Source organism: Rhyacophila brunnea, unplaced genomic scaffold (genome assembly GCF_057557595.1).
Source record: "Rhyacophila brunnea isolate RB1 unplaced genomic scaffold, BYU_Rbru_1.0 scaffold_8, whole genome shotgun sequence".
NCBI lineage: Eukaryota > Metazoa > Arthropoda > Insecta > Trichoptera > Rhyacophilidae > Rhyacophila > Rhyacophila brunnea.
In genome coordinates this window covers 32,133,077-32,159,476 of record NW_028233350.1, presented here as the reverse complement: position 1 = coordinate 32,159,476, position 26,400 = coordinate 32,133,077, and the positions used below count along the sequence as shown (strand labels likewise).

Below are 26,400 nucleotides of genomic sequence, written 5' to 3'. Positions count from 1 at the left end.
CATTATGAACTAGTACTACTTGCGGATAGCACCGAATACAATTAGTTGATTTTCAACATAATAATTAATTACAATAAAAAAAATATTTATAAAACAATATAAATACAAATATGTAGACATACACATACAATAATTTTCTTATTTAGCAAAATAATTTATTTTTTAATTTAATAATTTTATTAATTTATGTATATACCACTGAATATAAGGGTTGTAATTATATTATAGGGTGACGATGCACACATTGCATAAACCAATTAACTTCAACAAACTTCAAAGTTTTAAGAAACCAAAATACCTATAACTTTTAATTGAAATACCTACGTAAGTAACCAACTAAAACTGTTTCGAAACTTCTTTATAAGTTAGGTAGTTAAGGATGGTATGAAAACTATGTCGGAAAGTTAAGTGCGAATATTTTTAATTAAACCATTTTTCTACATAGTAGATATTTTTAATTTTCAGGTTAACAATCAAAGCAGGGTGCCCCATGAATCTTGAAGACTTCCCTATGGATACTCAAAGATGTCCATTGAAATTTGGGTCATGTAAGTTATAACGTATGCTACTCAGAACGTCATCATATTAATTAAATTTTGTTAATATAATTTATTTATTACATAGTAACCACCTCACAAAACAGGTATTAAACACATTTCGATCACACAATACGCTATATTCAGAGGTGTTTGTTATCCACTATATTATTAAATACTTGATAGTGTTGACTATATGAACAAAACACGTGCCGTATTCAATAACTTTAATATCCAGTGGTTTTAGATGCATGGAGGCTCGAGTCACTGACAAGTTGGAAGGCCCTCCATAAGATACTGACGGATTTAAATATCATATAGCAAAAATATTGCATACTTGTTAAAGTTGAAATACATGAATAGTTATGTTGACAGGATTTGTTATGCTTTCATTGATCTTTTACACTCAAATTTTGATTGTTAGTTCGATGATTTGAATTTCCTTGCAGTCGGATACACGTCAATGGATGTGATCTATCGCTGGAACAAGAAATATCAAGTGGCTATCGCTGAAGATATGAAACTTTCCCAGTTCGACCTGATAGCCACCCCCGCAGCCAACCACACCAACACTGTCCTGAAATCGTATCCAAAAGACGAAAGGGATCCTTCAATCATCTGTAAGTTATCTTATAATAGTAAATATTCTCCGTAACAAAACAATAATTATTATTGTGCATACAAATATTATATTCTCTACTTTATTCAACAATCATTATTTCATTGCAAACAATAAAATATTTTTAATTAACTATTTCTTTTATTCAACGAATTCACAAGATTTATAAATGTAAATTCTATATTATTGAACACACATAATTCTGAAAACACTCATGAGAAAATATAGCCAATAGAAAAAATCTTTTTCGAAAAAAGTAAGTAAGACACGCGACAGGAAACAAACCTGCGTCTCTTGGGTATCGCGCCCTGTGCATTACCACTATGCTACGACTGCCATGCTTAATTGCGACAAACTTTAACTATTGGCTTTTATTAATAACTGCTCATTAGTGCTCTCCAAATTGAGTTACGGTAAGCCGGGTAAGCGATCGATTTTTGTATTTTAAATTAAAGTATTTATTACTAAATTAAAGTATTTATTACTTTAATTACTAACCGACGTCACGGATCTCTCCAATATTTTCTGTTGCAACTTACTTGAACTGAAGAATGTTAATTCCAATTATTGAACATAAACAATTCTGAAAACACTCGGGTGTTTTTGAAAAAAATTTCTATTGTCTATACCTATTTTCTCACGAGTGTTTTCAGAATTATGTATGTTCAACAAAGTATTTGCATATTGACGACTACTTCGTTTCATACAGATTGGAGTGTGCTCTTTAGAAGTATGATTTCCTAATTGGAGTTTACATACAGCAATTTAATGAATTACGTCTTTTTCTTATAATCAATTTCTGGGCAATGCAGCAACTATTCTCAAATAAATTCTAAAAAATATGGACTTAACACAATATTATTATACTTACCTAGTTTGGGCTTTTGTTTCCGCTCAATTATAAATTGCCAGAAGCAAACATTTTTCCGTAAACTAATGGTGTCTTATGCCGCGTGTCTTTAGGCATAAAGTCCACTAAAGCGGGCTTGCGGGGCGCTCGCGCATATTCTATGTGAATCATCGAAAATACAACGTAATCAAATACGCCAGCGGACACTGGATTTGACGACGCATTGTGCTCGACCGCCCCATGAGTCATCGTTGTGTGGCTTCTCAGCGGCACGAATTAACGAAAATACAACGTAGTCCATTCATTGAACACGGCAAACAAAATCACGCTCCTGGAAGCGTCGTCGATAGACGGGCGAGAAGGCATTATTTAATAACAGTGAACTCTTTGTTTAGTTATTGCGTGTCCGATATTTCGCTGGTAGAATGATGTCATCGTGAATATTAATTACAAGCCCCGAGAAATTTAATAATATTTTTATTGCTTTGTTATGAGAGACGCTGATAATAATAATTATTTTGTGCTCCTTGAGCCCCTTATTACATAGGTGAAGGGTAATGCGCGGGTGGGAGGGGGCCTACTTCGTAGAGAGCGCACCGAGCGCCGCTTTGGTGGACTTTATGCCTTAAAGACACATATAGCTAAGACTTATTTTTCGGAAAACATAAACAACGCCTATATGTTGTGCTGATAAATAAATAATACGATCTTTATTATCTGTAAACATCAATACTATTATACTACTTATTATTTAAACAGGTGTAAAATATTTGTCAAATACCGACTAATCCTTTAAGTTTTTCATCCTCAAAAGAGACTAAGCACTGTTCTGACCAAATCATCATTCGATTTCTATACAGGTGAGTACTCAATGCTGCTGGTGAGTTTCCATCTTCAACGTCACATGGGAAACTTCCTAATCCAAGTATATGGCCCATGCATCCTGTTGGTCGTACTGTCATGGGTATCCTTCTGGCTGAATAGAGAGGCCACAGCAGACAGGGTATCCCTCGGAATCACCACTGTTTTAACTATGACATTCCTGGGCTTGGAAGCGAGGACAGACCTACCGAAGGTGTCTTACCCGACAGCCTTAGACTTTTTTGTCTTTTTATCATTCGGGTTTATATTTGCTACCATCATACAGGTGAGAGGATCAGCTTATAAAAATAATTGCATTATGTTTTATTGATTTTTGTCTACCTAATGCCTAAATTAGCGAAAGAGCGTCGGCCTTCGAATTCAACTCGCAATCAATCCAAATCCATTCATTATATCAATAAATTTATCAATACTAGCAATCGAGCCAAAACATCAATTAATTCTTCATTAAATCTACTCAATATTACGTATTCATTCATAGAATACTATGAATCCATTCTTATCAATAATTTATAATATTATTAAATACACGATTTCTACCGATTTGGGGAATAAACGTTTCGGGGCATTGCCTACATTAATTAGGAATATCCGGTTCCAAAATAATATATACATTATTTACACACATTATACCTACATTCATAATTATTAATGTTAATTTTAATAATGAATATTCTGGTTAATTGTTTCGATAAACTTACACTACCTATTATAGTGTTAAAACGAGATATGTTTATCCTAAACAAACTATAAAAACGAAGACCATTTGGAAAATTATCGAGAGATCCGCTTCGTGAATTTTTCTATGTCTAACACTACTATGTACCTCTATATTCATAATATTATGTTTTTGTGGAAAGTTTGCAGTTGTACATTACTTTACAAAGTACGGCTCGGGAGAGTGTTACTTCAGTGCTGATCTAAGTTCAGATTCCAGTAGTGATGAGGACGAAATAAAGAACCAAAGACAAAATTGCAGACTACACATGGACAGGCCATCTTGTGAAGCGAGAACTTCTAGAAAGAATAGTGTCATCGAAAGCAGCTCCGATGGCCATAGCTGTGCGGATAAGAAGAATGGGAGAGATGTTTTCTTATTAGAAGTAAGGATCCAATAGAGTTTTATCAATGTATTCAATTATTACATGTACAATTTTTAAATTATGTATCAATCAGTGACGTCCCGTGGGGGTAGGCAGATTGAGCGTCGCTTGGGGGCGGCAGTTACTCGAAGGGCGGCAAATCGAGGAGAATCATTTGGTATATATAGAAATAGCTAAAAATATTTTGTTTACGTATTCTACAATAATAACATTGTAAAAATAGTGTGAAAACAATAAATCTGTGTATTGTTAGGTCAATGGTACAAACCAAATGTGTCAGAAATATTAACCAAATAAGATTTCAGCTCTCGTGATTTGGGTACCCAAATAATTAATATCTATATACATATTAACATAATTGTTTATTCGCTTTTTATATTTTTTCATTTTGTATGTTTTAGTGGTAAATATTTTGTTAGAAATGTATCCATACAACACATTTCTTAGAATTCTGATATTGGAGTCATGAAATGATGAGATAAAACATACTGTAAAATAAATGGGGCGGCATTTTGTCTAGGGACGTCACTGGTATCAATTATTGTCTTACGGCATATTTGCATTCGCAAATTGAGTTCTAGTGACTAACCTATGGAAGTGAGTCATGGACGCTAACTGTGAAAGATGCTAGACTTTGATAGAAAAGCTCTGCAGCGGATAAACGGACTCGTGAGTAGGGAATCCAATCCCGAGCTAAAATTCTGATCCCGGGATTTCGGGATTACAATTTGACAATCCCGGGATCCCGGGACTGGTCCCGGGATTGGGATTTTTTTCCATTGTTAATATAAAATTTTTATATTTACAAATAACATTGATAAAATCGGTCAAAAATAAATCTAGTATAATTTATACTATTTAAGACATTTATTGTTAATATTGTATACGTTAAATCTTGGAAATACACAAGTTTAATTGAGTAAATAATATTGTAATATAAATATAATGTGAATTTAATATGAGATTGCTATTTCTGATAGTAAAGACATAATGAATAGATCAGCGAGATTTAAAATAGTAAAGCAAATAATCATGGCGTACTTATGGCCTTTCCGCTTCATAAATCTAATTAGTCAGCCAAATATGAAACTGCCGTAAAACGTATGATATCATGGTGGAATTACTTTGTTAAAAGTGCGAAGCATTGTTTTTTTACCAATCTTTCTCATTTTTAATAATCTATGTGAAAAAATAAAATGAATCGGCAACCTACATATCAAACTTCATTCAAACTCAGTTTATTTCTAATGTAGTTATTTTGAATTAAAAGTATTTTTTCTGTTATATTTTCCATAAAAATTGATAAAAAAATCAATCCCGAAATCCCGGGATTATGTTTATCAATCCCGGGATTCATAGGTATCGAAAATAGCTCGGGATCCCGGGATCCCGGGATTCGGGATCCCGGGATTGGATTCCCTACTCGTGAGTGAGGGTGGGGTACAAAGATTTAAAGCTCTCCACGTTTATAAAACTTCTCTGACATGCCCACTCCTTAATTTGAGCATATGGATACCAGACGGCACCGTCAAGAATCCCTGTCATTCGTTAGTCTTCTGGTGTCTTCTGCTTACCTAGTATTCATAAAACCACTGATGCTGGACCGCGGGTAGGTATCAAAAATATTCCTCGTTTAGTGGAAGAAGAAAGATTGAAAAAATATGAATGATTTCGCTTTCAGGTAATCCCATTGAGGGAATGTACAATGCCGTCACCTTCGAACCGAAGGTCGTCCCTGTCGTGGGCTGGACTTCCTTGTCTTGGAAGACAGCAACCTTCGCCAGATCTGTACGCTCCCAATGTAGCTCCAACCACAGGTATCTGTATAATAATTATTATCTATTGTTAGATCCATTTTCGAGTAATCAAGGATTAATATTAGATAGATTTAAATGAAATCAGCTTGAATTAAGCAGCGTAATCTAATCATTTCTAGAATTGATAGTCTAGTATCTAGTATAGGAATGGTAAATAGGTAGGTATCGATACTTCGCTACGTTGGTATCCATAATTTTGTCCTGATAAAACCTAATAAAAGTTTTGCGTACAAATTCTTTCGACACCTTTCAATAGGATAATTATTGCAAGTACTCGCACGAGTAAGGGGAAAAAGCTATACTTTTTAAGGAGAGCACCAAACTTGACACACAGTGTCCACACCTTAGACTATAGATACATCTAGACCCCATCCGTTGCATTGCTAAATAAAGCTGCGTGCCGTGCGTTTGGTTTGTGGGCGAGCGAACGCATTCGTACACAAACGTTTGAGACCATAGACCATTTCGCTAGTGCTCGCCCAAAGTACTCGCACTAGACGCTCAGAATTAAAATATAATTTTCTATTTTTTTTACGAAATGCAACCATTAGGTAAAGATATCCATAATTTAAGTTATTTTAAAGAAACACTAGGTCACTGATATTAAAATATATAATAATATGCAAATAAATTATCACGAACATGTATCAACTTACCTATGAAACATAATACCATCTTCTTGCTTATCAGTACGGCTACCATATTTTAATACAACACACAGAACCATCTTTTCTACTTAATTAACTAAAAATATTTACCACTGACTTTATGTTTAGTACAAAAAATAGCAATTTTAGCAACACGGTTATCGACGCTTAGTTAAGCAATAAGCTAAGATTTGTCGGCTACACCGTAGCAAACCATCTCCCACATCTGTAAACCTTTTATCAGCGCGTGTCGCAGAGATTATAAGGGTGCCGAATACTTTCTCACTCGCAATTATGCATCGTTTTTGTTCAGGCTTTCACACCCATCGTGGGGGAGCCCCCTGAAATTTATCCCCCAACAAAATGGCAGCCATGGTTTCCAAATCGCCCCCCATTCACTTTAAATTACTTTAATATTAGTGTTAAAATATATGTTTTTGGAGATGCAGAATTAAAAAAGGGCTCTTAAATGTAGTTGAAAGCCCATAGGACGAGATATTCAAAATGGTGACCAAAATGGTTGCCGTGTACAAATTATAATGAAATAGTGTTTTTATTATTTTTCGGCTACATAGTTTACGACAATCATGCAATCTTTTTTCGTATTTTGTACTTAAGTGTAAGGATGTTATAAACCATGATTCGGTCGATATGTATGAATAAAATCATGGATTTTTTAATATTATCAAGGCACTAAAATAGCACGGGTAGAGAAATTACTATTTTTTTTCCACATTATTTACATTATTTTTAGAACATGCTTATATTCATTCAAAAAAATTTCATGGTACCTGCCTACATTGAAGTTGATGGTACCATCAAACCTGTTGTAAATGAGATGGCAGCCATTTTTAAAGAAACGCTACATTTTTTTTAATGGTCATTTAAAGAATTAATAATATAATCAAAATAGCTTTAGTAATCCTTTTTTCCTCTCCACTTTCATGTATAGAAGGTTATTTTTCAACATCTTTAACTAATATTTATTATCTCATTTCATCAGCCTGAATCTATCCACTACTAGATAAAGCCCTCTCCAAACTCCTGCCATAGACTTTGACAGACCTTAACTATTTCGTCGAACCAGTGGCCTCTAGATCTCTTGGTATTACCAACCGTACTATAATCATAGTACACTGCAAAAATACTATAATTCTGAAGGATTCGAAACGAAAAATGTTCCTATACTATAGTTTATTCAAAAATACTATAGATTTTACACTTTTGTACTATAATTGGCGTAGAAAAAGATGGCAACACTACTAGGGCACCACTAAAATGTGCAGCTCATTTATATTTATTAAAGTTTTTAGCACACATCATGTTACCGAATCCAATCATCCCGTTTTTTTCCATTCACAGTATGCTTTGTGTAATTAACGATAAAATTTATTTTATCACTTATGTTTGTTTTACAGGTCACAGACTATCATTTCAAAGTTGTACAAATACAAAGAAGAAGAAGAAAAGAACACCGCGATATAATTCAGTTTCCAAAATAGACCGAGCGTCCAGAGTGGTTTTTCCATTATTGTTTTTAACAATTAATGTCTTTTATTGGTATTCTTATCTTTCTAGAAGCCAAAGAATCAAGTCCACTTATAAATCATAAAAACATTAATTATTATGACTATATAACGTAGTCTAACTAATTTAATAGTGAAACAAATCTGTTACATAGGTATCTATACTTATTTATTTTCCATAGAATATCAAAAGTAAAGAATGGCTAAAATTACCGTAGTTTTATGACACTTCTGAAGCCAGCTAATTTGTATTAACTTATTTACCAATTAGTATAATTAATAATAATATTTGACTTTTATGTAATATTAAATTCACCACCAAATAGACCCACATTTACTTCCATAGGGGGCAGTACCGAACAGCTAGAATAATATATAAGACAAGTAGAATCTCATAACCACCATCCTTATACAGTACATACTGTGGAATTGCTTCACAACCACATCCAACAATAAAATTATTGCCATTCTACTCTTTTGTCATTTTATGGTATGAATAATTTCAATGTAATTAAACAATATCCTCAAATGTTCATGATTTATACCCTGTTTACACGTGCATGGATTTACTGCTGACAGTACATATTATCACGGCCATAACAAAAAAAAATGGCACGTGTAAACACATATTGTCGTGCATATTGCAAGATTGCATGCATGTATCAAAAAAGTTCAGAAACTTCTGAATGTTCATGCAAAAATTGGTACCTACTTGCATGGCGGTGCGCGTGCACAGTAGAACGATAATGGCGAACCTGTCAGAGGAAATATGAACTACAGCACACAGAATATTTCGATGTCTACCTATTAACTACAAACTTGTCCGAACCTGTCTGAATCTGCCAAATAGCGCCATACAATGACAACATAGCGTCTCACGCTTGAAGAATGAGATTGGAGAGACAGTCAGCACTTGTACATGTAAACAGTTATCACGATAGTTTACAATACACACTATCGGTGCAAGTAAATCCATGCACGTGCACAGGCGCGATTATTTTATTATAAAGGTGATTTTACAAATAGTGAAAACTTTGGCAGTGGAAGACCATTAATGATATTGTAGTCTTCATTAGCCACTTAATGACATGTAGAAAAAGATGTTGAATATTTGAAGGGGTTATTGCAAGACAATGATATGCTACAGAAACATAGTTTGGAGATATGAGCAATTTAATGTTCTTGTTCGTTCACTATTGTAACGGGAAAAATTACTATCCTCATTAAAATGTTCAATATATCTCACATCTAATTATTCTGTTTGGAGCAGAAGGCGTGGATGACTGACCAATATCAATTTTGACTGGCATGGCATATCATATTGTTGTTATAATCATGTTATCCCTTCATTTGTAATATTTTGAGTATTTATTCATTATTAATTTCATTGATTTGCTAGTGGGATTATATAAAAAAAAAACAGTACTCTCACTTTAATATCCAGAATTAAAAATTCTTGGGTTTTTTCGAAAATTACATATTTATTTTTAAAACTGTAAATTTAAAAATATGCTTGTAGAATGAATATCTAATTATTGTATGTTATAAAAAATCGAAAACGATTCAAACTCAAAGAGCTTTTAAATATAAGGCATAGAAAAGACAGGATCAAATTATGAGAAATAAAAAATATATATTTAGAAAAAAACTGAAATTCTTTATTGACTATAAGAAATTTTATAAAATATCCATCCACTAAAACCTCACCAGCTTTAATAAACCTTATAATCACAGAAAGTATTATGCTATATTACACTCAGAGTAAAATTCTTAAAGCTCTTCATAGATTGTTAAGTATTTAGTGTAATATGAATTAGAGACATCTGATGACATAATTACAAAACATGTAATTAAATAAAATTTAACTTTAACCTTTCAGCTGCCCGGCCGATATACAGAGTTTATACTACCAGGGCCCAAGAATTATATATTTCAATAAAATAAAAAATTCTACATAAAAATAAAAAAATATAGCGCTCACATTGATATGATGTCGTGACAAACTCCAAAAACAAATTATTCATACGAAATCTCATAAATCTGTCATCACATTTGCACAAGAATTAAGGTTGCCACAAATTGTTTCACTTTAAAAAAAATTGTTTCACGAATAAAAAAACTTCACCAAACAGACAACGATGAATATTTACAATAAAGAAATTTTATAAATATATTTACTACACTATATTTTTACTATATTTAAACACATAAAAAAAAAAAACACTAAAAATTTTCTTCCCTATGGAAAATTTCAAAACAAGGCTCGAAACATAGAGCAATGTCACATTGTTTAAGTAAATATCTAGTTTCTTTACGTTTTTTATCAGTCTTAGAATTGAAACACACATAACATCGTCGAATAGCAATGGTTTCTTTTGTTGTCGGCGGAATTTTACCCAAAAAGTGGCGTTCAGTAAGCCTAGCTGGCAATGGAGCCTTTCGTTTCAAATTCTGCCGTGGTTCAGTCTTATGATCTTCGATCAACTGTTCCAGGACATGTATTTGAAAATCTCCCAAGGGTTGCATCTTGCCAGTTTTTTCTTGGTGGATGACGTGGGCATTCAGTAGACACAAATCAATAAGGTGAAAAAATACCTTTTTGTACCACTTGATCGTTTTTCTGGCACATGTGACGGAAGAAATGACCATGTCACCATGATCCACTGCACCCATGTTTTTGTTATACTCTACTATGCACTCGGGTTTCACAATCAGTTCTTTCAATTTGTAATCGACTTTTCCTGTCGGCTTAGTAACATTGGTATGCAGAGTGGTCAACATTGTCACATCTTTTTTATCTTTCCAAGAAAGAGCCATCATATCGTCCATGTGGAACGATTCGGTTTCACCTTTTTTTAATTTGGTGGTGAAATTTGGCATCCCGAATCTATTCCGCCTTACTGTTCCGCAAGCATTTGTGCCATTTGCATGCAAATATTTGAACAGTGTTGGACTACTATACCAGTTATCGATATATAACGTGTGGCCCATGTTCAAATAAGCCTTCAGTAAAGTGGCCACAACATTTCCAGATATGCCAATATAGTTTCGGCTGTCGATTTCCGTTTGTTTTCCCGTATATATAATTATATCTAAAACAAATCCAGTATGGCAATCGGCCATTACAAATATTTTTATCCCAAATCGACTAGCCTTTGTTATTAACCTTTGAATAAAAGAAGACTTTTGTCAATACATATATTTTGATAAGGGTACAATAGATTTTGAAAAGTATTTTTCAATGAAGTTAAAACCTGTTGAATTTTAAATAAACAATCTCCTGAAACCTGTGCTTCGTTATCGCAAAAGTGGAGCATACGAAGCAACATTTCAAAACGATTTCTTGACATAGACTCCGAAAAATATGGTGAAAAGAAGCATCTTTTTGTTGACCAGTGTTCTGTTATTTTATTTCGAGAATTCCACGACATCAATAAACAAATTCCCAAAAAGGTATAAAAATCATCGGTGGTACAGTCTACCCATCGCTTCAAACGGTCACTCAGTACACGCATGTTTTTGGTGGCAAACACAAATTGTCTATTTGTTTCACAAACTATCATCTCCACAAATGATACACTAACAAATAATTTGAAATAATCCGATTCACGAGCATTAGCAGGCAAATCTGATTTGCCTCCCGAAATATTTGTATCAAATGAAAAGATACGAGGATCAAATGGGTCCTATTGCCATGAAAACGATGGTCTTTCGATACCATTTAAAATGTCTGCAGGAATATTGTCATCATAATCTTCAATATCGTTTTCGTCGTCACTCGGTTCGTCTTCAGATTTGATTGTTTCCACAAGCACTTCAATCAAATCATCATCCGAATGCTGCATCAAATGCTCATCCATTTTGATTACAAATCGTCAAAAAACATGTGTAAAATAACTTGAAATCACAAAAACACTAAGAATACACTAATATTCAATGAAATGTTGTATATTTATAACAAACCTAAATACACCGAAGCAATCACACAAAGTTCTACTAAAATATCACGTAAAAAACTTCGTTACACATTAAAATAACACTAAAGTATATAATAACTGTCAGATTTTTTGATAAAACGTGGTTATAGAACTTGTATGTTGAAAACATAATTAAAATAACCGAAAAATGATCATTTGCAAGTGAAATAATACACAACAATGAAATGTTTCGAGCGCGCGCGTTCAACGCTAAAAATATGGGCAGAAATGGCGGCCGATAGTTTGGGATCTCTGTTTTACCCAAGATTTGAATCAATTTTCGTTTCGAATTATTTTAATAGATGTCACTAGCAACACCAAAATTGAGAAAGTCAATTTGACATTTAAAAAGGCGCGAAAATATGAAAACTTATTTCGTACGTCACGGGCGTGTGTCGCGCGATCTACTATGACGCAAGTCGTACGTCACGGGCCGCTATAAGGTTAAATAAATTAACCAAAACACTAGATGTCTCTAGTAAGTATACACTAACCCTTAAATAAATAACATATATATTCTACTCATTGTTTAACATAGATAATAATATAAAACAAGAAGTAAAAAATTTTATAAAACATAAATATAAATTGTCACATAAATTACAATAAAATTATAAAGAAAATATTTTATATTTGATTGTGCTATATTGGCTTAAATTAAACAAGATACGGCAGTAAATCTCCAATACTTTGAGTATAGACATCGGGTATGAGCTGCTTTTCTTCATCTGTACCGGATTGCTGCCATTTTCTGACATCCTCTAACGTTGTGACACCGGATAAAACAAGAAGTGTTTGAAACCCACAACGGGTTCCTAATAAAATGTCAGTGTTGCACCTAAAAATTAAAATATTATAAGAAATTTAAACTTTGCGCCGTTATACAAATCATACTTAACAATAAGACTGTTATAAATTCTAATAGATTTAAGCAAAATATAGATTTTAGCCCGTGATATGGTCTATAATATTCATGACATTGTCAATAAATCGGATTGTCAACCATGATAATTTATAATAAATTAAATATTTGAAATAAAAACTGAATTGAAATCATATCTTATCACTGTTCGCACAAACTAAATGTTTATTCTAATTGATAAGTTTCGCACTATTTATTCCTCAGCGAAAGTAAATACACAATCAACTGCATGACAATATACCTAAGTCTTGATTAAATTGTACCTGAGAGATTCCCAGGTCTAAAACCAGGTGACATCTTTCATCGCCAATAATTACACCTTGTAATAAAACCAATTATTACCAGTACAGTAAAACCTCAATTCGAAATTCGCCGTAATTCGAAATTTTCGGAAAAAAAAGTCCCTTGAACATTATTTTCATATAAAACCATACCTATAATTCGAATTTCGTAATTATTTCAGTGTCCTGGGATATAAAAATATTTAATAAATCATAATAATGTACACTATTTCATGAGCCAGTCATTGAAAATTGTGACAGACTTTTTTTAAAACATCATAAATTGCTTATTTTATGAAGGTAATAAAAATAATTCTGACATTTTATGACCCAATTTGGTAGGCACATCTATGATCGGAAACAAAATTAATGAAAATCAAAAAAAAAAAATATATATTTTTCTCCCATACATTTTATAATTCGTAATTCGAATTTTTTTTGATTTTCGGTCCCATGAAATTCGTATTAACGAGGTTTTACTGTAGTATTATTTATATTGTTCCATAAAGATTGATTTTAGCAACCTAGATTCAGCATTTTGGCATACGTTAATATAGTGACAAAAATTATTCTTTCTCAGATGTGTACATACTTTGGGGCTCGATGATGGAGAGGTCGAAGATGCATGCAGGAGCGAATTTTATTAGACGTAACGGTTGGTACAATAATATGTTACAGCAGTTATGTTACAATACTAAACTTATGATAGGTACGGATCTGATGAGGTCCGCATCTCGGTACAATCAGATGTTGGGTGAAGCGATATAGAGACTGCGATGGTAACAGACTGGAAACGTATATTCGAGTGACATTTTGATAAATCAGTATTCGTAATTTATACAGTCGAAAATAATACCTAAACATTACATTCTAGTACAAAATTAAATACGAGTAGCTGTGAATTTTATTTATTATTACAGTCATAATATAATATGATACTATGGGAATGGATATCAGACTAATTTTCCATTGCGATACCGTATTTAATATCGCTAATCAATCTGCTGACACAGGTAAACAGTTGTTTACCGGTATATGAGTCGCTGGAAATTTATTATTGCGGTCGAATAATTTGATACATTAAAAATAGATATTTGATCAATAATATACTGACAGCTACAATACCATAGGACACAGGTAGATAGATATAATTAAAGCATGAAGCCGATATACAAATCAGGGCTGCTAAAACCGATCTCTATGGAATAGTATGAAACTCTTAACACTTAGAAATTAAATTAAATTTCCATCAAAAAAAACCCTCAGTCGAATTAACTAGAAATGATAAAAAGTAAATTACTATTTTCGTTTTTAAGCTGTGCATATGACGTGCCTCTATAGAGTAAGGGTGATTTTAACAGACCTTTTTTATTATGATCGTTAGCCATTTGTTTAGCTAATCAAACCAAAATGTACACTGTGGAAGATGCAGGATTGGAACTTATGACCCACGGCATCAGAGAAAGACACTCTGGCACTACTCTAACGCAAGCACAGAATATACCTACCTTTATACATAAGAATAAAAAATAGAATAATTTACCTATCGCCTATCATCAACGTTCTCTTAGGCTCGACTTTAAACTTTTGACCGATCGCTTCAGAGATATATTTATCAGGCTTTCCCATGATCACAGCTTTTCTCTCCGCGCATGTCTCCACAGCTCGAACCATGGTCCCAGTACCGGGCACTACGTAACCAGACTTCATGGGAAACCTCTCATCGGTGTTTGTGCCAATGAAGATACACTCAGGATCACTTAAGTATGTCGCTGCCTTAAATAATTTTGGGTAGCTTATGTGCTCATCAAATCCGACTATCACGGCGCCAACATCTTTCTCCAAATTTAAATCCCCCTTAATGAATGTGGCCACGTTCGTGTCAAGTATGTCAGGCTGAAATAAAATGATATAGGTAATAAGAAATATTATTTATAATAAAAAAAGCTTTGTTTTGGTTTTCACAAGTTTTAACTTGGCATATGTAAGATATTATATTCTCCCATGAAACGATTATCTTCTTAGTCTATCTTTAGTAAACATATGTACCTTTAGTACTATGACGAAAATATGAAAACGTATTTTGTACGTCATGGGCGTGTATCGCGCGATCTACTATGACGCGAATCGTACGTCACGGGCCGCTGTAAGGTTAAAGACATTATAAGTTACTGCTATTTATCATCTGATAGTGCACATAAAATGAAATTTGAACATGGTAATAACTCAATTTTACCGTAATTTACTTCTCTCATACAGATATATGAAAATCCATGACACCACCTACTGGACAATTATCAAAGGAAATCTATAGAAACTGCAAGCGGAATTCACCAAGTAGCTCTTGGTTGTCATTGAAAAACCGAATAAATAATTAGGTACAAACTCGATTGTCCATACAAAAGTATATTATCATATTATTATCTATGAAACAAAAACAGTGACGCCATTGTCATTGATGTGTACCTATTCATCAATACTAATATATTGTCATTTATAACAGATTCTATCAAGTATAACTGTCCAGCAATGCACTAGTCATATTATATACGGCCCTGGTACTTGTCTTTCTTTTGTAAAACTGATTATATCCAACAATGAAGTCATTATGGTTTCATTCCGTGTATTTGATTGAAAGCTATAGAAAATACTCACCCCAATTCCAAAATGTCTGATTCCAACATTATCCAGTTCCTTTGTTATGCCTGTAGACCCAATAACATAAACTTTCTTTTTGAAACCCAGTTTTTTTAAATAATTTGCAGCCAGATACGCAGTAGACAGTATATCATCCTACAATAAATTGAGATTAATATTATTAAACATAATGATAATAGTGTTTATATCGAAAGGCGCAATATAATTTATTTTATTAGACGATCGATAGGAATAAACAAACGACAGATGTTTGAAAACATCAAACTATTTATTTATTATGTCAAGACAGGTGACAGGCACAAAATGAGACCATTATACCTGCAGATTTTGTATGAAACATTATACGTAAGGGCCCACGTAGGTCAAAATGTTATAAAGCAAACATTATTCGTAGGATATTTATCACATTTGAATGGTCAAAGACATAGCTTATAATCAGTATCTTTAGAATTATCTTCAAATGTGTTAATTGTGCCCATTTTTTGAACAATAAAATACCTAATTCTCGTCTAATTTGGTATCACAGAAATTATAAAATATAATTTTTTATCGTAAATATTTCACTATATAATGTTAACATTAATTTTACTAATGGTTTTATAAATGCGTTTAAAAATTAATAAAACTAAAAAACCCCACTACACATGGATGTACTGAAATATGTCTAGGTATATTCTAAAACATTAGATCGAGAGGTTTAAAAGAATACTATTTTTTGTAAAAAAAATACTTTATGCAGTCATCAAATGTTAAAATAAATATAAAGGATAATAAGGCTTCAAAATTATATAAATAGATTATCTACAACGTTTAAGGAATGTCCAGGATCACTTTGACCTACGTGGCGCATGTGGACCGTTAAGCGTAGCCGTTACTGGTCATGTGGAAGAGGTTTCTTAACAGATTTGTGTTTAACGACAAATGGGTGTTAGCCACTTACTCAATTTATTTACTCCATGCTCTGGGTCTGTTGAACATTGAAAAATAACATGTAATTTTGCCAGATCCAGGATTCGAACATGAGACCGAAGACTTATAAGCCGACACGTTACCGCTCAGCCATTGCAGACGGTATTGTGTCGGCTAAATAAAAAGGATTTCAATTTATACACAAATATTTTTTTTAGAAAAATCTATATTTTTAGTCGGTAAACTTAACAAACTAAATTTGAATCATAAATATAACCATCATAAAATAATATGTATTAATAAGATGGGATCCTTTAACGAATTCACATTTTTTAATTATAAATAATTTATCCTCGACTTTAATAAAAAGTTTTATTCATTTCAATGTGTCAATAGATTGTCTCCAATTGCAAGCTTCGTATTTTTCTGCTATGTGCATATTAATTTAAACATTATAAATAATATGCCCTTGAGGCCAAAAATAATATTTATCTTATAAATGGCAATATGTCGATATAAAAATTAATGCTATTCCAAAACTATTAACATTAATAAAACCTAAAACAGATAAATCGCAACACATTTCTATGCCAATCAAAATAAAGACAGCTGTCAGATAAAATTTTAGACAACATGATTGGTGATAAAATTATATTTATCATTATACGAGGGTGGGTCAATAATTCCTTAGAAAAAAGCATTAAAACAGTTTTTATTTTTGTACTTTTTTTTTATTTCTCAACATAATCTCCTTGGAGCTCAATACACTTGGTTAGACGTTTCTTAATTTTTTTTAAACCGTCAGAAAAATAAGTTTTCGGAAGGTCCTCAAAATAAGCATTTGTCCGATCGATGACTTCTTCATTTGAAAAAAAACGTTGTCCACTTAGCCATTTTTTTAAGTTTGGGAAAAGGAAAAAGTCACTGGGGGCTAAATCTGGCGAATACGGTGGGTTGTCGACCAATTCGAACTTCAATTCTTCAATTTTAGCCATTGATCGTAAACATGTGTGAACACGGGCATTGTCCTGATGAAAGAGGATTTTTTTCCTGTTTAAATGAGGCCGTTTTTCTTAAATTTTGTTTTTTAGCTTGTCCAATAAAGATGCATAATAATCCCCTGTTATTGTTTTTCCTTTTTCCAAATAGTCAACGAAAATAATTCCACGTGCATCCCAAAATACAGTAGCCATAACCTTACCAGCTGATTTTACGGTTTTCGCCTTCTTTGGACATGGTTTGCCTTTCGCAATCCACTGCTTTGACTGTTCTTTCGTCTCGGGAGTATAGTGGTGTATCCATGTTTCATCTACAGTCACAAAGCGACGAAAAAATTCATCCGGATTGCGTTGCATGAGCGACAACAGGGCTTTAGAGGCCACCACCCTATTGCGTTTATTGTCGACTGTGAGCAAACGCGGCACCCATCTTGCAGAAATTTTTTTCATGCCCAATTTGTTATGTAAAATAGAAATGACGCTACTTTTTGAGATCCCTGTAACCTCAATTATCTCACTCAACTTTAATCTTCGGTCACATAACACCATATAGTGGATTTTATTGATCATTTCTGGTGTAGTCACCTCTACAGGACGTCCTGAGCGTGGTTCATCCTTTGTTGATGTACGACCACATTTAAATTCATTTAACCAGTTATAAATAGTTGCAAGTGAAGGAGCAGATGTGCCGTGAACTAAATCCAACTCATTTTTTATTTCCTTTGCTGTTAACCCTTTTATATTAAAATGTTTAATAACAGCTCTAAACTCAATTTTCTCCATTTTTTGTAAACAAGCAAATTTTTTTTTTAAATGTACGAGAAACACACAACAACCCGACCAATCTGATTGAAACTTCGCAGCATACTTAATCGGTAGTGCCGCTGCATGAAAACAAACCGCTTACAGTACTAGTCGCGCCACCTGTCGGCTTTTCTAAGGACTTATTGACCCACCCTCGTAACATAAATATAATATAATTAATTGAGGAAATTATTGCTTACAGTTGTGGCAATGAAACCCATACTATTGGCCTTGAGGACAAAGTCTTCTCTGACTTTCGTCGAGTTATTTGTGATAAAGAAAACTTTCTTCCCTAATGCACGAAATGCGTTAAACACTTTCGACGCACCTGAAATTTCTACATTGTCCATCCACAAAACACCTGAAAATATAACAATATGTATTTATTATTACATAGTTCATGGAAAATTAATTAAATACAATGTTTGAATATTCCTATTTTCAAAAAAATTCACAAATTATAAATGAAGACGTTCACAACGTGACATAAGGAAAGAACAAAGAAATGTGTAACAGTATTAACAATATTTATACAAAAAACAGAGTACTTAATTTTAAAAAAAACAACATAAAAAAGTACATGGCAGTACTACACCAAAGCTAATAGACCCTATTTTAAAAAAATTATAAAATATCGTCCACCTAAACTCATCCTAGGTGTAACATATTAATATACGAAGCCATTTGGTTGAACATAGTTATTGCCCTCCCAATTGGCATTAAGGATAGTTCTTGAGATATCCAGGGTTCCAGCGGCTAGCTCAGGTGTCCATCGAACCCCGGATTCACAAAAAAAGGAAAGGAGATATTTATGTTTGTTAAATTCAATAAAACACTAAGTCTTTCTTGTGCGGGTCTTAGCATTATATATTTTAATATTTAGTTGGACAACGTTATTTTGTAGTCTTTCATATATTTTGTTTTTACAATAAGTTTCACAGGTCCGTACATAGTTTACAAGGGACGCTTACTGACTTTTTTTCTTCTTTTCCAATTCCTCGTACCCACGCCGACCAGTAAAAAGGACTCTCGTGTTTGGCCAAATCTGATCGCATGACCCTTTTTGATTTGACGAATCACGAGGACCACCTCGGCGCAGGCGCGCGGAGATTTTAACATTGCGCAATGCGCGGCAAAATTTATTAGATTTAAATACTTATATTTTATACATTATATTTAGTCTTAAAATTATCTCTTTCATCCATCATCATTTATACTTTAAAATCTATCTTAATTACACCTCCGCCCAATAAGTGATTTTCACACACCGAACGAAGGCCTTTACTCATAAATAAAATATTAACGTAGTTGAGCAGGGAACCAGATCAGGTGTTTTATTCAATTGTTTATAGAGATCAGGGTTGCGGTTCGGCCCGTTTTTTATTTACTATTTACGGAAACCAACAAAAGCCTGTTGACAACAGGTATGTGTCATTCTGCACCTTGAGAGAACAAACAACTGATGCCAGAGCTCTCACTTACAATGCGTATAAGTTGGAAAAAATACATGGCCAAATAAGATATCTTCTTGCGGTTAGACTACAGCAGTGATGCACAACCTGCGGCCTGTGGACCGCAAGCGGCCCAAAATCGGTATTCGATATGTAAGTGTAGTATAATATATAATTATTTTTCAAAACTTGCACCCACTGCGGCCCTTCTGTCAAATAGGTTGTGTACGACTGGACTACAGTATACAAGCACACCTAAGAAAAAATCAGTTAGATAAAGCCATGTATAGTATCCATACAGCCTCATGTAAAAAAGTCTCAAAAAACTCAAAACCATTTTTATTTTTATTTATCTGTTGATTACGAAATAATAAAATTTGTCCAAGCAGATTCTGGTGGATTAAAATGTATGCAGATTAGATTGTTGGCATTTTATTTTTCACATACTTAACGGCCCACGGCCACGTGCCCACGTAGGTCAAAATGGAGGTTTTATGGTATTTTCAAAGCATGATCCTGGATATTCCTTAAACTTTGTAGATAACCTATTTATATAATTTTGAAGCCTTATTATCCTTTATATTTATTTTAAGCATTTGATGACTGCATAAAGTATTTTTATTACATAAAATAGTATTCTTTTAAACCACTCGATCTAATGTTTTAGAATATAGTCATATTTCAGTACATCCATGTGCAGTGGTGTTAAGATTTTTTAGATTTATTAATTTTTAAATGCATTTATAAAACCATTAGTAAAATTTATGTTGACATTATTACAGTGAAATATTTACGATAAAAAATTATATTGATAATCTCTGTGATCCCAAATTTGACAAGAATTAGGAATTTTATTATTCAAAAGATGGGCAAGATTAACACATTTGAAGATAATTCTAAAGACACTGTTTATAAGCTATGTCTTTGACCATTCAAGTGTGATAAACATCCGACGAATAATGATTATTTTATAATAATTATTAAACTAAGAATAAGGTAATATTTTTTTGAAATACGCCATTTCTTTTGGCATTTCTCAATGGTTAAGCTACAACATACGGCTGTAGCCATAAATTGACAAACTATAACTGAAGTTGGGAGTAAAATCATGCTAACGCGCGTGTTTGAACATGTACCTAACCGAAAAAAAATCTTTTTTTTTAAACAGTGGTAACGGTAGTAACAATAGTAACTACTTGTCATTTTTAAACTACTCTGATGTCAAATTAGGTTTTCACATATGCACTAGAACATAATATAATAATATAGTATGTCGATGGATAATATCTTTGAGTTGAATCTTTAGAGTTTTTAAATAAAATAGCATATGGAGGCCAAGGTACAATGAGAGAGAAAATGCAGACTGCACCGGAGCAGTTACCAGCAAGGCATGCTATGTACACATCTCGAAATGGTAAGAGAAGATCTGCACAACCAAAACTGATATGGCAGGATTGCACCAATTTAATGATGCTCGACCTAGCAGCTGGAAACAGGCGCCACTAAATCATGCAGGATGATGAAAGTGTTATTGTGCCAGCCCATGTGATTTTTTGACGATTGAGGGGTAACATTTCGGGAATTCGCTCGAGAGCCGCAGTCCCTTGGGGTGGGTCTGATAATTTTATAATTAATAATGATTTCAGTTCAATTGAAAAAATAATAACTTACCATCACAATCCGTGAGGACTGTGTCAAATGAATCGAGAAACGTTTTCACCACATCGTTGGAACAAGCTGTTATCTGAGTGGCAGAGGAATGGAACATCTTCTGAAATATTTACGATTTTCTTAGCGTAAGTTTTAACTTTCGAATCAATATTCAAGCTACTTATGAAAAATGTCGGACCGCTTCTAGAGATATTCGCCGAACAAAGTTACAAACTCTACCAACAGACATAGTATTATGTCAAATAGTCAGCTCTGCAGACACTTTTATATTAATTTTCGTCCCCGAAGGCCGAAAGTTTGAATGTCAAAATCATAGATAATATACGTCAAATCAGTGTTGCCAAGTCAAAATATAAAATTTCAGTAGAATGTGACAAAAAAAATCAGTAGATTTGACAAAATATCAGTAGATTTCAGATTCTGAATACCTACTCATTGAATGACCAATTCTTTTCTGCATTTTCAAAAAATTACACGTAAAGTGATTAACGTCTCGTTTTTTAGAGTAAAATACCGCGTAAAGTAATTAACGTCTCGTTTTTTTTAGAAAAAATTCAGAAAGTTCAAAAATAATTAGCGAGGGCTTTTTGAAGAAATATTCTATTGCAAACTTATTTTCCAAATTTTCATTGCATTTCATTTCATTTCAGTGCATTAATCATGTCAAGTTTACTATTAACATAATCATGAATTTGCTCACAAATATTATGGAAAACACAAATATTAGTAGATTTTAGAAAATGCAATAAGTATATCAGATAGCTATGATTTAAAAATAAGGAAAGAACTCACCTTGTGCAGATAACAAATGACCTTGATGCACTTTAGAATAATATGGTCTTGTAATAATAATTATGAAATAAAATAACAATAATAAAACTATTCATCACCATCTATTTATTGTTTTATTTATTGTTTGTTTTCGTTATTGTTTTCGACACAAAATAATGTTAGTTAAATAATACGATTTAACACTAAACTTAAGTAGGCACCTAGTTATTTTTATATCACTGGTTTCACGATTACTACTAAGAACAATTTAAAATGTTTTCTGAATAACAAACGAATCAGGAAAAATATTTTAAGAAGTTCAAAAATAATAGGTATCAATATTAACGAACTTGTATTAATAATTTTAATATCGCTATAACTGCTGCTATCGGAGAATGTTAGAATAAAACTGATGAAAATTAAGGGCACAGTAGAAACCATTTTTGACTGTCTAAACTCTAAACAATCTGATGAAAACAAAACTATAAAAAGTAGGTACTAGGTAGGTACCCAGTTGTTCCTTGTTCGAGTTTCCAGATCCCATTGTTTGGTGTAATTAAAATAATACTTGATTATAGAAAGGAAATCTCTCCATTCGCGATGTTTTATTCAGTTTTATTTTCATTATAAATAATGAGAAAGTTTAAGTTATAGATATGCCACCATAAATTGTCCGGTTTTCGAATTTAGTACTAAGCTCACGACAGTATAAAAAATATTGAATGATATATCAAAATCAGCATGTGGCGCTCTCACTAATCGGAAGACTTATAAATTGTTATATCATATAATTATGTACATTCACCTTTACTTGCTGAAAGGTTCTTGAGACACCTGACCTAAAATTTAGAATTGCTATTCAGTAATCAATACCTAACCAAAATAAATGTTCAAATTTACTTTATGTATCGTGAGCCGGATCCAAAAAGTATCATTCATTCGAACTTACGTGCATAAGAAAAATATTTGAAACCAGAAGAAAAGAGTTTTTTTGCGTTCTAAAAAAAATATTTGTGGACAAAAACCCTTTGTACTAATAGTGATTGAAATGTTTGAATAATGTCTCTTGTTCTTCGGTTTCCTTCTTATCAGCTTATCACTTAACAATGATGCAATTGTTCATCCCCGTTAAATTTTATTTTTGCTGGTCACACATAGCATAGCATTAAAATATAATGATTATTGAGTCATGTTATGTACGTTATGGTGTGATGTTTAAGGTAATAAATAATAATAGGTAGGTATTATTTTTTATTTTCTAAGCAATGATGATGTCAGTAGGTTAAAATGCCGGTATTGGGTAGGGTAACAATGCGTCCTTTGTTAATTTAGAAGCGTGTATCCAAATCAACAAAGGCGTGCGTAAATCTTTTCAACTTTATTAATAAATTCACCATCAGTTGACTTAAAAATATGGGAAATAGCCAAATATCAGTAGATTTCATGAATTTCGAAAAAAAATCAAAAATTCAGTATACTGGCAAAAAATATCAGTAGATCTACTGAAATTTCAGTAGACATGGCAACGCTGCGTCAAATGTCAAGACGTCAAATATTAAATGTTACCAGTTACAAAAATAAATCCAAACTGTCATAAAAAAGTCACCTAGGTACCTACTTCATGAAATATTAAAACGATAAAAAAAAACGACGAAAATAAATAGGAAAAAACAACCCTTCAGAATACTTAAATAAAAGAGATATGTGGAGCATTAAACTATTCAATTGAATTTTGATGCACATATTATAAATAAAATTAGGTATGAATTTATAAAATAGGTAGGTATATATTAATAATATTAATATTGGATAGGTATAGATTGGAGACGCCCCTTTAAAAATGTTTTGAACCTACATAAACCACTTGTTTTATTTTAATAAATAATAAGCATTCAACGAGATTGAATCCAATCTCTTTGACTGCACCACAAGTGTATTTGTGAGAAAAATGAGGTCTCAGCGATTTATAAATAATTTTGCAACCAATTTAACTTAGGTACCTACTTTAAAAACCATACCTGTCTGTTATGGCCACCATGCGACTCCTCAATGAATCTTTGTTGCTCGCCAGGCTCGCTAGTTTTCATTTGTCTTCCCAGCATCCCGTAGCTTCGTCATATTGTCACTGTTCTGGCAGAAGACACTAATTCGAAAAAATGTCATATTGAGTTAGTTATACCAAAATCTTCCTTATTTCAAACTTTACCGTTTGGAAACCTTCTTAATAAATAAACAGTCTTTATTTTAAAGTCATCCTTTTTACGATTACTTAATAAACTCACATGGTAGACCATTTCAAACATTTTAACAACTTCAAAGTCAAATTACTCAAAACTAGTATTCTCCAGTTAGTGTGTTCTGCCAGAACAGAGACGATGTACACCCTGTGGTGTGGATGGTATTTGAAGGGTACCTACACGGCAAAGACAAGCTCATCGCATTTTTTTCATTTTTGAGATTTAAATGCCAATTTGTTCAACAAAGGAAGTGCTCAAGAATGTATCATTAAAACTACCAAAATCAATTACATTGCTTTATAAATGAAGTGAGAAGAAAGTGTAGACAAGGCAAAAATCACCTCATTGTGTATAAAACTGCACAAAAACGTAGGATATTTTATGTTTTATTACTCTGTTTCACTTTTATTATATTTCAAAATAAATGAGAAATCAATACAATAAGATCTTTTACTTAAGGGCCCACATGCTCAGCGTAGGTCAAAATGGAACTTTTACAGTATTTTCAGAGCATAACCCTGGACATTCCTTAAACGTTGTAAGTAGATAATCTATTTATATAATTTTGAAGCCATATTATCATTTATATTTATTTTAAACATTTGACGACTGCATTAAGTATTTTTATTGCATAAAATAGTATTCTTTTAAACCTCCCGCTCTAATGTTTTAGAATATACATAGTCATATTTCAGTACATCCATGTGCAGTGGTGTTAAGATTTTTTAGTTTTATTAATTTTTAAACGCATTTACAAAACTATTAGTAAAATTAATGTTAACATTATATAGTGACATATTTACGATAAAAAATTATATTTTATAATCTTTGTGATCCCAAATTTGACAAGAATTAGGCATTTTATTATTCAAAAAATGGGCACGATTAACACATTTGAAGATAATTCTAAAGATACTGATTATAAGCTATGCTTTTGACCATTCAAATGTGATAAATATCCTACGAATAATGTTTGCTTTATAATAATTATTTATCTATGAATAAGGTAGTATTTTTTTGAAATACGCCATTTCTACTGGCATTTCCTAGTGGTTAAGCTACAATTTACAGCCGTAGCCATAAATTGACAAACGATAAATGAAGTAGGGAGTAATATCATGTTAACGCGCGTGTTTGAACATGTAGGTACCATTTAAAAAAAAAAAAAACAGTTAGGTGATGCTCCCATCCCGTAGCACATTTTGAACCTTTAAACGAACATTGTCATTTGGCAAAATCTTTCGAAATAACTAAAACAACAACGAGGTCACCTCACGTTGAACTGCCTTGCATCGACACCTGCATGACATTTTGAACGTTTTTATCATATTCCACATGCCTACACTTTTCGAATGTCATGTCAAAATCACGTTTTTTTGTTTTTAGCGGTTGGCACTATGTATTTTCGATAAGAATGTTGTCTATTATCTATGGTCTGCAGGTTGGGTTCTGTTCAAAATATTATCTATATTATGGATGTCATGTTGCAAGTAATTTTAACGTACGCACATGTAGAAACTGTTAAAATTAATTGAAATTAGCATGAATAATAATTCAAATTACTAAATACGTTATAGTAGGCACTCTTCATCGAATTTACAGAGATGGTGATGGTTCAAAATATTCTGCAAAATGACGAAACCATAGACTAAATTTGTCGCCGTGACAGTAGGCGACAGGCAACTCAATTTGATTCGCGCTTTTCTGACTTGCCATTTGAAAACTGCCATGTCTGAAACAA

General features: G+C 32.6%; 2 protein-coding genes across 3 annotated transcripts in view; one reads left to right on the top strand and one right to left on the bottom strand.

Annotated features, from left to right (window-relative positions):
- Grd (gamma-aminobutyric acid type A receptor subunit Grd) overlaps positions 1–6,799 on the top strand; it is a 142,486-nt gene extending 135,687 nt beyond the window's left edge. The window contains exons 5-10 of the mRNA XM_085958664.1: positions 466–548; positions 986–1,118; positions 2,864–3,152; positions 3,748–3,990; positions 5,672–5,807; positions 6,768–6,799. Coding sequence (XP_085814790.1) covers positions 466–548; positions 986–1,118; positions 2,864–3,152; positions 3,748–3,990; positions 5,672–5,807; positions 6,768–6,799 — 916 coding nt within the window. The remainder of the gene's footprint in view (positions 1–465; positions 549–985; positions 1,119–2,863; positions 3,153–3,747; positions 3,991–5,671; positions 5,808–6,767) is intronic.
- Positions 6,800–9,616: 2,817 nt separating this feature from the next.
- Positions 9,617–21,941, bottom strand: LOC147064148 (phosphoglycolate phosphatase-like). Of its 2 annotated transcripts, XM_085958626.1 has the most exons (6): positions 21,830–21,936; positions 21,652–21,751; positions 18,730–18,890; positions 15,816–15,953; positions 14,704–15,056; positions 9,617–12,795 (listed from the first exon to the last, which is right to left on the bottom strand). In XM_085958626.1, the coding sequence occupies exons 1-6, from the start codon at positions 21,878–21,880 to the stop codon at positions 12,615–12,617; spliced, it is 984 nt and encodes a 327-aa protein (XP_085814752.1). In that variant the 5' UTR covers positions 21,881–21,936; the 3' UTR covers positions 9,617–12,614. The 2 variants fall into 2 exon arrangements, with proteins under 2 accessions (XP_085814752.1, XP_085814753.1); XM_085958627.1 differs by having other exon boundaries at positions 21,652–21,941.
- Positions 21,942–26,400: the final 4,459 nt, after the last annotated feature.